General features: G+C 40.3%; 1 protein-coding gene across 1 annotated transcript in view; it reads right to left on the minus strand.

Moving 5' to 3' along the window:
* Dnah5 (dynein axonemal heavy chain 5) overlaps nucleotides 1-19,097 on the minus strand; it is a 236,976-nt gene that overhangs the window by 64,822 nt on the left and 153,057 nt on the right. The window contains 6 exon segments of the mRNA XM_047556057.1: nucleotides 2,803-2,940; nucleotides 7,034-7,213; nucleotides 10,810-11,013; nucleotides 14,135-14,311; nucleotides 14,563-14,677; nucleotides 15,816-16,047. Coding sequence (XP_047412013.1) covers nucleotides 2,803-2,940; nucleotides 7,034-7,213; nucleotides 10,810-11,013; nucleotides 14,135-14,311; nucleotides 14,563-14,677; nucleotides 15,816-16,047 — 1,046 coding nt within the window.

Raw genomic sequence — 19,097 nt, forward strand, 5'->3', positions numbered from 1 at the left:
TACCCTGGGGCTCCTGCACAAATCTCAGCCTCACCAGACTTAACCCATCCTTTCCTGCTGCTCTGCAAGACAACCGAAGACCTTGAACCCAGACTTCCATAGGCTGGTGCTCTCAGGCCTAGATTTTGTTTGCTTCTTGTTTGGTATTTTGGGTGATGGGGATTGAACCCAGGCCTGCCCTGTAGAAGCACCAGCTCTGCTGCTGAGCTACACTCCCAGCCCTTAGGCTTGGTTCTCAGAAACAAATGGTCCCATTTCTCTGTGCTTAAAAGTTAGCTGCTGATTCTTCCTATAAAGACTTACACTTATGAAATAAAATGAGTATGGACAAAGAATCAGCTATGTGAGCAGTCATTGTGTAGTCATGTACAATAATAAATATACATGTCATAAAAATCTTTACAGGATTAATTTTAATAATTTAATACACATATATAACATCTAACAATAAGGGATTATTTAACTTATTATGGCATATAAGATTAAGACCCTGAAGCCCTTAAAATTATTTTGTAAATTTCTTATAACCAAGAAGGTTGATCATTTTATTGTTAAAAACCCAATTTATAAACCCATGTTTTCTTTTTTTCCCTACAATTAATACAGACTAAACCTCTCAAAGCCCAGCTGTGAGGCCCATCCCCACACCTACGTCACCCATCCCTATCTACCCCTGGGCAGCCCCCACCAAGAGAAGAGATGCTAGCCCAAAGTGGGATTCTGAATCGCTCACTGGGAAAAATTTTTGTTTAAAAGAAACTTGTGGTGGGATGAGAAGATTCTCTACTCTTATTTTAATCTAGCAAAATAAGAGGATGAGCAGGCACCTGACCTCCTGACTTGCTTTCTGGTGGCCCCGGTCTCATTGGGGATGGCAGTGTCAGAGAAGGAAGGGGGGCAAATCCCTGGGAAGACAGGAGGGAGAAGCAGGCATCCCCTGAGCCTGGTCAAGCGCCAGGGTGCCAAAGTCCAGCGGTTCCGGCCCCACGCCCATTCCTTCTCAGCTGCCCAGTGAGGCAGCTAGCTCTCCAGAGGCCCAGGGAACCTGGACCCTAGGCACAGGCACTGTGTCCTGTGTACAAATAGCCAGGACACGTCCTCCTTCATGGGGCCACACAGGCCTGAGCCACAAGGAGCTGGAGACTAGACGCCTTCTGGGTGGTCTCAGGTCCCTGAACTCTCAAGGAGCCCTAGGGAGAGGAAATACACCAAAAATGATCAAAGGTCAAGTGCAGAAGGTCAGATTTTTTTTATTAAATAAATTTGACATTTATTGAAACTCAACTTTAGAACCATATTTTTGCAGTAGCAGTTTGTAAGTGTTCCTGTGATTAACTAACAAATGGCAGATGCTTAAGTACAACAACAAAAGTTAATTGAATAAGTCAGTGCGAAAATGTTAAAATTTCAACATAGCATGTGAAAAAAATGATGTTTTTACTACTTTCAGTAATGCTTCTGGATACAACTGAGTGTCCAAAGTACTAGAAACTAATATACTCCTTCCCGCTTCCTCAGTTTCTGTGTAGATTCTTTCAAACTGCAAGGCTAATTTTCTCCTTCTGCAAGTGAATTCTATAGGGCATAAATTTGCAAATCCACATAGGTGCTGTATAACTACTTCATTAAAACTTTTTGAAAGTTCTTATTGTTCTTTCAAGAGACTTCTCTTTCAAGAGAAAATATCATACATTCTTTAAACAGTGAAACTGAAAAGTTACAGGACAGGAATCTCAATCTGAGAAGCAGGTCCATTGGATAAAAATTTTCCAGAGAAGAGTGAATCTGGCTCTTATTTACCAAATAGAGAATTTACCAAAGGCAGATACATCTTTTGTGTGGCCAGAAACTCAGATATTTTGTTGGGAACCACTCCAAGAAAAATCAATAGAGAATTTCTGCAAATGTAAAATACAAAAGCAAGTGTGTACTTAGAACAAGAGGGAAAAACATGAAAAAGTTCTGTTGGCTCAGAACTTGGTTGCCTTTCTTCTGTGATCCCTGTGGACATTTTACCTGAATATTGATAGAAATGCTTGTCACCCATGACTTGGCTCCCCTCTCCAGAAAACAGTCTATAAGTCTTAAGTACTCACAAGCACCTATGCAAGTGAGAGAATCCAAAGTTGAGACTGCATTAGCTCTATGAGAAACCTACTTGGATTATCAGGAGGAAGGAACTGAAACTAGTGTATGTAAAATATGGAGATATTAGATAGGAAATTACGAACCTAGATTCCAAAAGGTACTACAGTTCTAAAACACGCATAGGTAGAGTCTGAAGGCTGAGGTGGTTACCACCATTGGGGTGTCGCTGTGTGGTCAGTTACATGGCTCCAGCAGGGAGCCTGAAGCAAGCCTCAGAGACCAGGGTCTGTTCCAGACTATGCCACTGGCCAGTTTTGTAACCAGGACCCATTTTCCTGACCTCTCTGGACCTCAGTTCCTTTCTGAAAATAAAAGTATCCACCCTGCCTACTTTGCAAACTCATTTCAAAGATTAAATGAGATAAAATGTGAGACATGATTTGGAAAACAGAACAACAACAAAAAGCGACAGGAAATGCTGTTCCCACCACCATCACCAGGCCCAGAGAGACGCAGAACGACATTTTCTAGAGCCGATTGCCATCTTGACTGGCCACCCTGAGATCTCTCCAAAGCCCCTCATGTTTGTTAGAAAGCGAAGGCCTCATGCTGTCTACAGACTGTGCATAAGTTAAGGGTTTGGAGACCAAACCCTTAGAGAGAGAAATAGAATACAAAGGAGGCACGATGGTCCCTCATGCCAAAGAACGCTACCTGCTTCTCGGTCACGGCCTGTTCATACTCCGCCTGCACCACATCCAGCTCTGCTTGTTTCTCATCCAGCTCAGCCTGGGCCTTCTGCAGATCCTGCATGGCCAGGACGTGGCGATTCTCTTGCACCACCAAGTTGGCCTGCAGGGCACACACACACAGCATGAAGGAACAGCAGGACACCTCCTCACAGCCTGAATGCCAGGTTCCAAGAACTCAGCAAAGTCACAGGCTTACACCTGTCCTTCGCTCCACCTATAGAATCTTTTCAAATTGCATTAAGTCTAGACCAAATCTTAAAATGAACTTGACATAAATGTTTATAAGCAGCTTGTTTCAACAGAAAATTACAGTTTGCTAGAACAGAGATCAGTTTTTTTCTGTAAAGTGCCAGATACTAGATACTTTAGGCTTTATATGCTAAGGAATAAAATCAAAGTTATAATTTAATTACTCATGCATAAAACATTTTAAAATGTAAAAGCTCTTCCTTTTTCATGAACCATACAAATAGAAGTGGTAGCAACAGCCAAGTCATGAAACCAGCTGTGGTGTCTGCCAGTAGACGCAAGGAAAAAGAAAATGCGGCATATATACACAAAGGAATTCTAATCAGCCACAAGGAAGAAGGAAATCGTATCATCTGCAGGAAAACATGAACTGCGGAGCACCACGTTAAGTGAACTAAGCCAGACTCGGAAAGAGGTACGGAACATTTCCTCTCGCCTGTGAAAACTAGTGGGGGAAAGAATAAGGGAAAGACGGCATGAAAGTAGAAGGGGGGGCACTAGGATGGAAGGAGGGTAGAGGAGAGGGAGGAGGAGGGTAAGGGGAGGCTTTGGGGGTGAGTTTGATTCAATTATGTTATATGTATGTACCAATATGACACAATGAAATTCACCATTCTGCATAATCAATACACACCAATAAAAATAAATAAATAAAATGAAAGCAAATACAGGTGGTGGCTGTATCTGGCCATGGGCCATAGGGTTCTTATCCCAGATCAGACACTTACACATTAATACAAAGGCAAGTTATAAAACACTGTAATATTGAACATGGTAGAAAAAGAAAAAAATGGATCATGGGTAGTCCCTGACTTAAGATGGTTCGACATGAGTTTTCAACTTCATGGTGGCACAAGAGCAAGGCACGTTCACCCCACAGAAACCATGCTGGGACTCTGGAGTCTGGCCTTTCCCCGGGCTGGAGAAACCAACACGATCCTCTCTCAAGGTGCTGGGCTCATGCTACCCTGAGCTGTGACCAAGTAACCACATGTTCTAAGGAAGCTCCTAAAATAAACCAAAGACAGAATCAAAAGTAATATTAGCAAAAGCTGAGGTGTAGAAAATATCCCATGCTAATCGGAATTTTGATTCTTTAAGGAAAATTTCAATCTAATTTTCCCCGTTAAACCTACAAAATGTTAAAATTCATCTTAGCAGGTAGATCCACTAGTAGAAGCCATAATCCTTCCAAAGGTTGAGAGGTATAGATTATTTCTTTAAATATTTCTGAGGTAAATTACTTTCCTCTTTCAACACTTCAGGCTTCCGAGTTTTGGCAGAACACATCTTCTGGGGAAATGTCAGAGTTTCATAATTGGCCAGAACAAGTGAGGAGCAAAGGCGAGGCTTAAAAAACACGCTTTAATAGGGACAGACTTCCACCGTCTACAACCGCTGTTGTGCATCGACCGTAGAAGAAAAGCCAGGCCACCAGGTCAACTTGCCACAACGTCACACTGTCACAGCCCCAAGACTTAGACTGTTCGATAGCAGTTTACTCAGAAAATAAATAATTAAAATTTATTTTAAGTGAAACTCTCAACAGTTGTTAACCAAAACCCTTCAAACCCAACTGCCCAACTTAGAGCTCTAGAACTCTGGGTTGATTACTCCAACTGGGAGCCTCAGTTTCTCCTTTAAATTAATGATAAACTCCCTCCCAAGACTTTTTGTTATAATTCAATAATAGGACATACAAAACCCCGAGTCTAGTACCTGGCACACAGCAAGAGCCTGATAAATAATAAATATTGTTATTTTTATCCATTTTCAACACTGAAGGCTCTACTTTTTGAGACATTCTCTTTGTATGGGTTGATATTCACTGATTTTCATGGAGTTTTCAAGGGGAAATCTCATTATCGCGAGTGAATAGGAACTAAATTGTTACAGTTAGGACTGGGGATGTGGCTCAGTGGTTGTATCTACCTGGCACCCATGAAGCCTTGGGTCCAATCCCAAGCAGCACCACAAAAAAAGTAAAAATAAATACATTGTTACAATTAATGTTTGTTTAAATGTATTCACTAATTGAAGTCACTTGGACCGTTTGTAGGGATTGCAAGATGAAAGAGAAAACCCCCTTAAGGACTGTTACTAAGGAGTGTTGAGGGTTTAAGACATGCCCTTGATCTCTGCTGATTTAGGAAGCAGGGGCTTGCTAGTGGAGCTCCTCCAGGATTAAGAGAAGCTTGAGGCTGGTCTGTCTTCCTGCACCTATTCAGCAGAAGTACCTGAAGATAACCTGCAACCCCTTAGTCTACCTCTCCCTGGGGAAGTGACCGTGTAGAATCTACGTAACGGTGTGCCTTTTTCTGACTGACACAGGAGGGATCCGACAGGCTTCAGGCGCCAAGACGCTGGACGTGCAGAAGCTTATAGGAGGGCACTCAGGATGGACTTCTGAGAAGGAGAAACAGTCAAGGAGCATGTGAAAGTTCCCACCTCCTGATCGTACCCCCCTCGTTACCTGCTACGTGATCCAGACTGCCCTGGAACTGGAAAGAAGCTGAAATATGGAGAGTATTGAACCTTGGGCAAGAGGTTTCATTGTTCTTGTACAAGTCTATTCAGAACGTCCATATTCAATGGGTTCAGCTTCCTATTCTTAAAATCAGCAATAGAATGAATCTGACATAACTTTCCCATGTACAAATATGAATGCACCACAGTGAATCTCACCATCGTGTATATCGACAAGAAATTAATTTTTTAAAAAACTATAGATAAGTGGTAGAAAGATCAATTGAGGGAAAGGAGCAGGGTGGGAAGACAGAAGAGGAAGGAGAGGTACTGGGGTCTGAATTAGAACAAGATATAATCCAGGTTTGTCTAATTATGACAAAATGGATTCTACGGTCATGTACACCTAAAAAGAACCAGTGAAAATTAACTATAATAAACTAAAAACTACACATTCTAAATCCAGCGATAATTCTCTTTAAAACACTATGTATGTTTATGCATGGAAAAAATGTGTAAAGAATGCCCTGTACTTGGATTTGACCTGGTGGTTATAATTCAGTTCTTAAAATATAAGAATGTGCATTTTCAAACTATGCTGGAGTCCTCCACAGCCCCAGTATTCATGATGTCAGACAGCATGACACCAATTATCTGTTCTAAATTTCTCTGAATCAAATAAGACTTCTTTTTAGTTGTCTAAGATGCCAACGATCCCAACTACTTAATAAATGGCCCTGATAAAGTAACAATTAGAAAATACAATGGGACTTTCAATCCTATACCTATCTTTCTGCTACTCTTGATTATTTTTACCATGATAATTAAGTTTCTTGGGTAGTTTACAAATGTAAGTGGATTTTAGTTGCTGGTTGGGAAATATCAAACTTACACAAAACAAAATAATCAACCAAGACATAAGGAATGACATTAATATTTCATTTTCCAAAAAATGTACTGGCTTTTCCATTTGTTAAAGACTCAATGTCTTTTAATGGTGGAGAAGTATCTAGAAATGAAGCTTTAAAACTCAACTGATATAGGGGAAACACAGACAGAACCTCAAAGTCACATTAAATAACAAATAGATGATATTCTTTCCTAAAAGACAATGGAGGTGGAGGAATACGCTTGCTTTAAACCAAAAGCAACTTTAAGCATCTTCTGCAAGGTATGTCCACCCTCCCTCACTCACAGGACTCCCTGGCTTGAGATCTTAAACATCATTGGGGAATTCTAGAACATGATTTTCCATTGAGCTAACCTTGTGGGGGATGGAGAAAATATCCAGCAACCCACAATGGACCTAGTGTCTTTAGAGAGTCAGTCCATACTCAAAAGGCTCACACAATTCGGACTAGACTGGGATTACAGAGAAGAAATAAATACCCTGTGCTGTCTTTCCAATACCTGCTCTCCCAGAGACCAAGGGCTCCTGTGCTACTGTGACCTGGAGAGCCCTCCCAGGCAAGACTTACCTTCAGAGGCAGCACCTCTTTGTTTATAGAAAAGAAGGAAGCCATGGCTTTGGTCCAGGAACAAAGACCAGCTACATTCCCACACACGCGTTTAGCAGTTTCAATGTTGTAGTCTGCCATGTCGAAGTAAGGACTCAAAAATTCTATCACTTCTTCGTTGATTGTGTCTTTGGGGAATTGCTGTGGAAGAAAAGAGCAAACTTAAGTAAAAACACTTTTTTTCATGAAATCAAGTTCACATTAGGTTCTCAGTTCAAAGGAAGTGCTGAACAAAAATGGATGCAGGGCATGGTATTTTTGTCAGTATTTCAGGACATCAGGCAAAAGTCCTAAAGCAAATCACAGCGAGGCGTGATTAAAAAGAAGTCTGTTAGAGTACCTTTGTCTTCTGTACACAAGAAATGTCAACCCTAAGTAAATACACTGGGATTCAGGGCAAGTCTAAATTATTTAGGTGGTGAACACTCATGTGGTTATTAGAATTTTCAAGGCAATAAAAAATCCTTGTCATTAATCCTAAACAGGTGAATTACAAACCCATAATATCAATAATTAAAAACAAACACACACAGGTATATTCAGCCTAAGGACCTATAGGTTTAGCATTTATTAGCTACTAAATGCTTAATATATTCAGAGAGAAATTCTTTTAACCTCACCTAAAATGTGAAGATAATAACTTGGACATTGAATTTGAGGATGATTAATTAATATTTAATCATAAAGCTATCAAGAACATGAGAAAAATTAGTATCTTCTGAAGGAATATAATTTTAAAATAGTAACAGAAATGGGTTAGATATGCTTCGCTGCATCAGAAAGAAAAGACTGACCAAAGGATGAAAGCAGACCTTTTCATAGTGGTGGCATTTCTTCATCAAAAAGAAACACTTAAAATTTTCTAAGTAGGAACAAATTTAGCATCTAAATAACTCAGTAAAATAGCGTTCAGACAACATGTGTAACAGAATAGAACTCATTCTCATTCAGACTCACTTCAGACGAATTTCTTTTATGAGACTTTACAAATAGTGAAGCCAGCAGAAAAACTGGAAGAACATCTAGAAGCAATAGGATGGTGGTGACAAGAAAACCAATAGCAAGAAGGCTCCCAAGAGCAGCCTTCAGGTAAATAAGGCAGGGAGCTGAAATCACTTGCCAGTTCTGAGTAAAATCCAATTCCATTGTCACATAGTCTCATAATTACCTGAGAAGAGTCTATGGCCTACCAGTTTAATAAGGTACTTGTTACAGCAGCTAGAAGGTGCCTCATAAGACATTCTAGCCACAGCAGTCACTTGAGCAATGTTGAATTGAAAACCAAATGAAAGAAAGTGCTAAAGTTACATCTTAGGAAATAGGCTGTATTGGGTATTCCCAGTGAGTAGTCTCAAGATTGAATCATAAAAAATATAACAACAAAACATATGTTTCTGAAGAAAACATAAGAAATTTTTTTTTCTTTCTTAGAAGACAGTCAAGATCTAAACAGAACACAGAAAGCACTATTAACAAAAATAGTGACAAGTTGGAATAAATTAAAATTAAGAACTTATGCTTATCAGAAGACACCATTAATGCATTGAGCAAATAAGTCAGGAAGTGGCAGAAGACATTTGAAAATATATGTGGCAAATTAGTCATGTTTTTTATATAAAGACATTGTACACAGTGATTTTTTTTTTTATACCAGGGATTGAACCCAGGGGTGCTTAACCACTGAACCACATCCCCAGTCCTTTTATATTTTATTTAGAGACAGAGTCTCGCCAAGTTTCTTAGTGTCTCACTAAGTTTCTGAGGCTTGTTTTGAACTTGTGATCCTCCTGCCTCAGCTTCCCGAGCTGCTGGGATTACAGGCATGTGCCATCAGCATGATTTGAAATTTTTAATGGATAAGAAACTTGAGCAGGTACTTAGCCAAAGAATTCCCAAAGGGCTTATAAACCTATGAAAATATTTTCAGCACCACTAGTTATCAGGGAAATCCAAATTAGACCCATGATAATAAGATGCTACAACAAACTCACGAGAACAGCAAAAGGTGAAAAATGAGGAGAAAATCCTATACTCCCAGTGAGTATGTAATCTGACACAACAATTTTTGAAAACTCTTCAGCACTGTGTGCCAAAACTGATTAAATGAGTACATCCTTAGAAATTCCATTCCTGTATATGCAGCCCCCAAATGACCTGTAGATCAATATTGACAGCAGCTTTATTTGTAAGAGCCCAAAATTAATAAAAACCCCAAATCCATCAACAGTCCAATGGACAAATCGAAGCCATTACAGTGTTTTCCACTGGTGCTGATTCACATAGGCTTGTGAGACCTTATTGTCAAAGTATGGGAAATTTGTGCAAATTGGTTGTTAAGCACATTCATATTAAATTTGAAGTATATAAAGTTGTAATTGAATAAGTTTCATTTAACATAAAGAGAAGATAGAACAAAAACTCCTTGCTTTCTCATTATTTTACTAGGGATCCCTGTCATCTGTGTGCTTTGGGGTCATTTTGCCCCTAGGGCAGCCATCTGGGGGATTCTGTGTGATGCCTCACACTTTCCTCAACTCTACACTCAGCAGCAGCATGCTGGGGGCTTGCACCTGGCCATCCTGGGGATAGTAACACCGTGCCAAAGGCTACAAGTCACAGACTTTATTTTTTTTCCTCTTCCTTTCAAAGAACCACTTGTTTGTCACTTAGCACACACACCATTGCACACTCACATGCAGGAAATTCATAAATGGAAAGGAATGAAATATTGCCCTTTGCAATAGTAAGAAGGAATCTCACAAATATGCCAAGTGAAAAAGGTCAAAACAAAATAGTCCACATGATATGATATGTGAATTTCAAAACAAACAAAACTAATTATTGGGATAAAAGTCAGAATAGTAGTTATTCCAAAGGAGGCTTTTGACTGGGTTTGGGCACAAGAGAGATTTCTGGAGTCCAGAAGTATGTACGTTGCTTTCAGGGCTCATTAATAGCCATATACATACGTAAGTATTCATCAAGCAGTGCTACTCCAAGTTTGCTCATTTTACTACCTGAAGGTTCTACCTCATAACACTTAAAAGAGGTAAACTGATACTCAAAAATTACTACCAAGACTTTCAAAACATAAACAAATGCATATACAGTAGGGTGCCTGGATTCATGGGTTCTGCATCCACAGTTGCAACTAACTGCGGGGATCAAAAATATCCAGAAAAAAATTGTGTCTGTGCTTCATATACAAACATTTTTCTTGTCATTGTTTCCTAAACAATTAGTATAACAACTAATTGCACAGCATTTACATTACATTATGGTATAAATAATCTAGAGGTCTCTTAAAACATAGAGGAAAATGCAAGTCAGTTATATGCAGATGCCATGTCATATATAGGAACTTGAGCCTCCAGATTTTTGCATTCACAGGGGATCCTGGAACAAGTCCCCTGCAAATACTCATGGACAACTATATTTGTATTCATGCACATATAATAAAAACATGTATCTTCTCCTTAAATTGACTTTTTAACTTTCATTGAAGTGTGCATATCACTGATGGTGCTTTAATACACCTAAAGTCTATCAGCAAAAGCTCTAATGCTTATGATGCCTTATGTTTGAAAGAGAAAATTCTACTCTGAATCAAATACGTGGACACATGTTCAAAATACCTATGTAGAGTGCATTCTTTCTAGAAACTCGTTCTCCTAAAGGGCTTGGCTACTCCAGCAGACTGAGCCCCCATGTTAGCCCATCATTATTGAACTACCAACCTGTAAGTTCTGTAAAAAGTTCCCAGCAGTCATCAGTTTTAGAGATTCCTGCCAGGAAGGTATAGTGCAGCTTTTTTCCAGGTCAATTTTCACTGCGTTGACTCTCCTTTGAAACAGCAGTAGCACACAGTCCATGATCCGCATGATAAGGTGAGGGGGCCTGCCCAAGGTGCGGACAGTGGCGATGTCGGAGGGCTTGATGGTCTAGGGGCAAGAGCAGGGGCCATCCAATCTCAGATAAGAAAAGGCAGACAAACAAATCTTTCATGTCTAAATGGTGCTGCTTCAGCAGAGGACAGAGAACATTTTAAGTTATACTCAACATCCTGGGGTCTAGACACATATTTTATACCAAAGAAAATGCATGTCCTAAAAAGACCTAACTTTCACAATTCTAACTGACACTGAGAGGAAAGAAATGTTGGCGAGCAGATCAGGAGTTGTGACTTCTCTGAAGCTGTACAGACCACTTGGTGTCAGAAAAAAAAGTGAAAAATGCACTCTGGGGAAAGAAGAATACTCAGCACTTAAGTAGGTATCAGGGTTCGAAACCAGCAAAAGTATCGTATTTGCAGTATTTGCTTTTTCACTCATTAGCTATGTAGGTCAAGAGTCTGCCTGTCTCTCAAGCAGCTCAGACTGTCACAGTGGACTGACACCAGAGGGTAGCCTCAGGCTGACAGATTGAGTAATTAGAGGTTCCTTAGCTGGGAGCTGACCTTTAAATGAAGGAACTTGAGCAATATGAATTTCACAAGGCTCTCAAAAAAGTTCCACTCCATTTCTAATTCAGATCTTCTCAGAGAGTAAATTATTTAAGAGTCAGATCCATTTTGGTTGATAATAATTGCTCTCTCTCTTAAACTCTTTATGAAGTAAGTACTGGGAAAGTATTAACTACAAGTCCACTGCAGTCCTACTTTAGGACCAATGGTGTGAGCCACTCTTTCTATGCCTTGGAAACCTTCCATCTTGTTGGTGTTTCCATCAATCCTGTCAAAAGAAGGTAACTAATGGCCTCCTCAGCAAAGCAAATGATCTTTTCTGCGAAGATTAGGAAATACATAGGTCTTTGAAATTCAGAATGTAACTAACCATACACCGTGAGAAGGTTTGTTTCAACATACTACATCTCTACACGCCAGACAGCTAAAGGTCAAGGAGAATCTGTGGTAAAGAACCAAAGATGGCAGACCTTATTCTGAGAAGGTGGTCATAGGAAGATAAATGGAATCACAGCACGTGGGGAAAGCAGAGTCAAGTCAAAGTCATGCAGAATGTAAGGACTGCGCAGGCTTCTCTTTAGCTTTAAAAAGGAGAATTTTTAGATGGAGTTGGACTTTTATGTTGGGTACTCGGGTGTAAGTATTTAGTGGGACTGTTTGTTTATCTGAAGTTCAACCTGGTTTGGGCTAAGTATTGAATTCCTCTTTCCTCTGTAGGCAAAGTAAAATGTAACCACTGGTATGTGCATAACCATGGCGATATAACAGTTATTTAACATCTGGGGGCATTTTTTATTTTTGCCTCCAGCTATTTAAAGTCAGATTAAGGTAGGAAGGGGTGCATTCTTAACTGTTACCTTTTTTCTTAGGCAAATTAGTGTAAACTGATGTAAAAATGCTAAGAGTTTGGATGTACTTGGAACTTTCTTTTTTCCAGTCTTGCCAACTTTATTTGAAGTTCTTCCATAAATTTTTTATTAATTATTTTATTAGTTTTAATTAGTTGTACATGACAGTAGAGTGCTTTTATGTATTTCAATAAATCATACATAAATGGAATGTAATCTCTCGTTGTTCTGATTGTACATATTGTAGGATCACATTGGTCATGCAGTCATACATGTACATGAGGTCATAAGGTCTGCTTCCCTCTATTATCCTCCCTACCCCTGCACCCCGTCCCTTCCCTTCACTCCCCTCTACCTAATCTAAAGTAAGTCTATTCTTCCCTATCCCTTCCCCCCTTATTGTGAATTACCTTCCGCATATCAGAGAAAACATTCGGCCTTTGATTTTTGAACTTTCTTAGTATAAATTGGTGGACCTATATTTTAAAATGTCAAAAGCTCATAAAGAGGCAATTAGATGAAGGCAGGACCAAGGAAAGAAATCATAAAACTCTCTCCTCTCATCTCCTACCATTTGGATGTTCAGTGTCCTCCCAAGGTTTGCCCTTGGGGTGCTGCTATTGGGAGGTGAGGGGATTTTTATGAGGAGACCCACTGGGAGGCCATTAGGTATTGGAAGCACACACTTGAAAGGGATATTGGAACTCCAGCCCTTCTCTCTTCTTCTTTGACTTCCTGGTCACGAGAGAGGCAGTTCTTCCCCTCCACATTCTCCCACTATAATGTGCTGAAAGCTACTGAGACAACCAATCATGGACTGGAACTTCCAAAACTGTGAGCCAAAATAAGCCTGTTCTGTTTATAAATTGATGACCTCAGGTATTTTGTTATAGTGATGAAGTTGACAAACACACACTCCATCACCTTTCCCCTGCTCCCACACATTTCCCTACTAATGATTATGTATCGTAGAATATTTTATTGGTAGAGAACATGAGGAGGACACTGGAAAACATTTTATAATATCAAAAGAGCTGTTGAGTCTTTCATTTTTTTTGTTCTTTTTAGATATACATGACAGTAGCATATAATTTGACATACTATGCATACATGGAGTATACCTTATTCTAATTAGGATCCCATTCTTGTGGTTGTGCGTGATGCGGAGTTTCACTGGTCGCAGATTCATATATGAACATAGGAAAGTTATGCCTGATTCATTCCACTGTCTTTCCTATTCCCATCCTCCTCCCTTCCTTTCATTCCCCTTTGTATCAAGCCCTTTAAATCTTACCTAATGGCCTTGTAAGTAAGACCTGAGGTGCTGCATGCTCTAGTCCTATGTTTCCATTAGGTATCATGAGTTCAACAAGGTTTTCAAGGTTTCTTTGCACCAACATTATCTTCCCTCTGTTGATCAGAGACTCTCAGTGCAACCAAAGGGCCAAGCAGGTGGGAGGGGGATTTCTGAACAGAAATCGGAAAATGGAAGACCCTGAAGGAGACTTCAAGGATGAAGGAGGATATTTCAGCCAGAGAAATGGAGAAACAAGTAGGAAACAGGTCACATGCACGTGCCAAATCTATAAAGGGCTAACAGGGTCTCTAAGCAGAAAATGTCGGTGGGAACATTCCGTGGCTAGAGCTTTAGTCTGAGCCAGGACAGCTCTCCGTGATGGTATGAATCTATTTTTTGCTTTCAGTCCTCTTCCTAGACCTTAAAGTGGCATGTGTTACATCACAAAAATTTACCTGCAACGCTGCTTCTGCTTCTTCTAAAGCTGGTTTTGCTGCCTCGAGTTTCTCTTCCGCAATGGCTTTGTCTTTAGAGATACTGTCTACGATGGCCTGGGCTTTGTCCTTGACCTTCTGTACCTCAGCCTTGACTGTTTCGGCAGCCTGTGCTTTCATGGTCACTTCCTTCAAGACCTAATTAAACATACAGCAAAAACTACCTCACCCAAGTCACACAGACCCAACCGACCAACGCACATTTTACCTTGATCTGTTGATTTTGCTTACTTAACCAATTTTTCACATGTGAAATTAATAGTATTATATTCTTAAAAAAAGTAAACTTCTATAATTCCAGTTATAAGGTATTGAGCACACGTGCATCATTAGCATTTGTGAAGTGGGGGTTCCAAAGGAATTCAGCCCGTGTATGAATATTCACCCACCGCATCAGCTTTAGCATTGGCCACCTGCAGTTCCTTTTCTTTTACTTCTAGTTCTTTGCTTAGGGCTGCAACTGATTCTGAAGCTTCTTTTAGTTTTTTCAATCCGGTATTCATTCTGGGGGGGAAAAAAAATCCAAGTAAGCAATGGTAAAATTTGGGATAATTGGCCATATTTTCCAAGTACTGGGTCACTAATATGAATAGAAATGATCACATTTGAAGAATGAGTATATATGCAAAGAGAAGACCAAAAAGGGCTTCACAAAAAAGGGGAAAAAAAACAGGTTTTGTTCCAGACCAACCACATGTTTTTCATGAGCCCACTAAAACACGATTATTCCATAAGGGACAACGGTGGATTTAAAATCTGTATCAGTCAGAAAACATGCTTAATGACAATCAACTTCAAATGTTTGAAGCCCTATCATGGAGGAAGAAAAAATAAATAGCTACTATTTTTCAAAAGAGACTGATGAAGTTGAAGAAGAAAAATTTGACCTCGAGGAAAAAAAAAAAAAAAAAACATTGAATCTATCAGAACTACCCCAGGAGAGATGACCTATGCACCTGAACTTGAGATACTGTGCTCTTAAAGATGGGAGTCCTCAGACTCATTGACACCAATCCCCAGGGATTCCTTACATGGTGGCTCTGGCTGATTCTGGCTATATTCAGGCACAAGATCAAAGTTTTCAGAGAAGCACAGGCAGAGCAATAAAACATGGAATGAATTTCAGGGAATCAGGTATTCACTATGCAGGAAACACGTCCATTAGCCAGGTTCTTGTACCACTCAGAGGGGTTCCACGGAGGGAGCAGGGTCGGTCTGCATCCTCACTGCCTCCCAGGTCCCTTACTGCTATCATTATGTCAATCCATCTCCCAGAAGGTGGCAGAGCACATAAAACCTGGCAACAGCTCACCCTATTGGGCAACCACCAACTCCCCCGGGAGCCACGGGGTAATCCTGTGGGTGGGCTCATCCTCAGCACTACTGTCATTTCGGGCTGGGTGACTCTTTGCTGTGGGGGCCATCCTGTACACTGTAGGGTGTTTGGCAACATCTCTGGCCTCCACCCATTAGATGCCACTAGCCTCCACCCACCCCAGTCCCACCAACTCCATTTGTGGCGAACAAAAATGTCACCCGTCGTTGCAAAAGGTCCACGGGGAAGGATGTTGCTGCAAGATGAGAACCCCTGAACGCAGAATGGACAGCTCTAAAATGACTCTGATTTGAACTTCACACTCACCTGTTGGCCAGGGTCTGTACCTCTGCATGCTTTTCTCCATATATGAATTTATAGCCCTGAATAAAGGAGAGGTATGACTTGGGGGTCACATGGGTAGAACGTCGAAATCTCTGGAAATAATCAACACACTTCTCAGCCACCCCATCCTGGAAGGAGCCCATGCACTGGACCACCTCCCTCTTGGTTTCCAAACTGCAGTCAACATCGTAGGAAGAGAGGAAGTGTTCAGACACTGCAAGGAATCAGGAGGACAGGGTGTAAGACACAGACGTGAATTACCATTTTTAAAGTGGCCTGGCTATTTTTAAAGGACTGAGACACTTCCTAGGACAGCACACCATTCCTGTGGCCCCAGCGAGGTAGATCGATGTCAGCACTTTTGGCTGCAGGCCTAAGACATCAACAATTCCCTTTACCCTTTCATATATAAAACTATAAAAGACATTCCGCCTACTATCATTCTTTGTGTCTGGTGCTTGTACACAGAAGTCCCCTCTACACAGCTGCACGTTCTGGTCAGCAGCCAGCTGCTTTACAATGTACATAAGGACAAAAGTGATACAAATAACTCAGACAGCAGTGCCCACCTGGTACTCATATTTAACAGTCCCATTTATTTTTTTACTCAGAATCTGTCAGTCCCTTAATCCTCCAGGCTCTGGCTGCATTTGGCACATAGAAATGTTCATCATTAAAAATTTTTATGCCAGGTTATCCTGCTCTTAAATGCAGCATCTGGCCATTGGTGACTGCATCTAATTTGTAGCATCCTTTAGAAATGTTTGGGTAAAAATCTCTTGTTGGAGACCTTTCCCTTCCACACAGCTAACAGTGGACCAATTGTAAGACAGCCTTTTCTGCTATAAGAATAAGCTGAGAACTGATCAATGGCCACGTATACACTGAATGTTCCCTGTATGTCCAGCACCGTGAGGGGTGGCAGAGAAAAGAGAAATATGAAACCTGGTTTCAGCCCCAAAGAATCCTCAAGGGTTATGCATAATGTAGTTAAAATTGTCACAACCATTTTTATGTATCTTAGAAGAACTCCATATACATAAGAGTTAAAATGGAAACATAGCCAGTAAAAACGGAGGGAAGGAAAAGGAACCAAGAGAGCAACAAGCAAGCCTAACAGGTGACAGCACAGACATGCAGAAGGCTAGCTTCTCATCCTTACTGGTTGATCACTAAACTAGGTTCTCATGCAGTAAACAGCAGGGGCCATTCACCAGTTTGGTTACAAATCCAATTTACCATACACTGAAAGGCAACCGATGAAGACACTCAGATACATACATTTTCTAATATGGTTTAGAAAACACTATAAAAAATATTTTAAATTCTAGAAGGTCTAATTCTGGGCACTGGAAAGATAAAAACAACTCTTACCTGTGACTCTGTGTGTGTGTGTAACTGGAGACTGAACCCAGGGCCTTGCACGTGCTATGCAAGTGTTCCACACTACCACTGAGCTGTAGCCCACGCACTCTATGAGGGCGTTGTTAAGTGCTAACTCCAGCAGCTACGATAGTCACTCCATGGCAGGCAGAGTGCTAAGCACTTTACTTGGCATTACAGGATATCTTCAGGGAAGCCCCACTCTCTGAAAATGTCTTTGTTTTACCATGTGATAATTTTTTTCTTACTTATATGAAAAGAGAGAATCAATAATGGTAACCTTTTTCTTTATGTAGCAAGTTATCTTTTTTATATCCCCCAAAATCAAAGAGAATAAAAATGGGATGATGTCATTCAGGAAAGGTTATATAAGGGACCAAAATATTCCTCTCGGAGTGACCCAGGCCCAGTGAGAGGCAGTCATTGACGTACAATCATTGACATACAATCTTGGAGAAGAGAGGGATCCGCTTTCAAGGATTTTGCAACATAAAATAAAGCATTTTTTTCTGTAAATGTTTTCACCAAGAGATTCAGTCTATTTATAATACATATTTTAAAAAGTACTTTATTTCAAAAGTACTAGTTATTAAAATGCTACATCTTGTATTAAACTTCTTAAAGTCTGTAAATTACGAATGTACCCATTTAATACTTTTACTTTACTGAAATATTTCTTATAATCTAAATTAAATTCTACACAAAGTTATATACAGGATGAATACTCATCATATGAAATGCTTGGGACAAGAAGTATTTCAGATTTGGGAATTTTTTGAAGTTGGGAATATTTACATAGATTCTATTGGTTACACATTCCTCCTCTGAAAATATGAAATGTAAAAATGTCCTGCAACCACAATTTTTAAGCATTGTACAGATGCTTAAAAAGTTTTAGATTTCTAGCTCAGTAGTACAGGGCTTTTCTAGAACATGTAAGGGTCTGAGTTCAGTTCCCACACAAAGTTTCAAATTTTTGAGCATTTTGGATTTTCAGATTAGGGATACTCACAGTATATTTCTTTGCTGATGTTGCTGGAAGTAATAATTTACTTAAAATAAGCATCCTTTGGGCAACTTAAATAAGTTTTTCTAGGAAGCCTATCATTAATTTTCTAAAAATAGTAAATAACAGTTAAATTTCTAAGTGCATTAAGCCCTTCCAACATTCACAGATGGTACACTTTCAAAATTACATAAGGCAGGTTAGTATTAGGTGTGCAATTGGTTTTCCCAACAAGATGTGGTATTTCTTAACGGGAAAAGAGCCATATGATGTCTCTTATAATTATTTTATCCATTACTGTGACTAGCTCAGCACTAAACAGTCACATAGTGCAGGTGGTAAATACTACTAGGCTAAGTTGAAGACACAACTTATTGGTCTTCAAAAGATTTTTAAAAGATTTAAATGCCAAAGTGCATAATAGGAAATACAAGTTGCAGACATAGGAGGTCCAAGACAGGGGGAAGCGTTTAGGAGATCCCACAGGGGAGGATCACGGACGCGGTAAGACTTGCTCAAGCTTCGGAACTCAGATGGACAAAGAAGACGAGGGACAGTGGGGGAGATAAGGCTGATCACATCGTGCTCAGAGGACAAGGAAGCACATCTAAAGGTAGAAAGAGGTTTGGGGTGAGTCACAGAGAGACTGCAAGTGAACTGGGAAAGGTGATGCGTTCTAAGTGGACCGACCCAGTCGCTCAACACCCTGTGGGACACTAGTAGCTGCCCTAATGGTGAACAGAAGGGAGGCAGTCCAGGGGACAGAGGAACATTCATCCACAAACGCCACAGGCATTTCTATGGATCGCAAACCGTGGCTGGTCTCAAGAAGGACAAGCACCGTGTCCGATGAGATGCACGAGGAAGGGGAAGCA

The sequence above is a fragment of the Sciurus carolinensis genome, chromosome 6 (genome assembly GCF_902686445.1).
Source record: "Sciurus carolinensis chromosome 6, mSciCar1.2, whole genome shotgun sequence".
In the NCBI taxonomy this organism is placed as follows: Eukaryota; Metazoa; Chordata; class Mammalia; order Rodentia; family Sciuridae; genus Sciurus; species Sciurus carolinensis.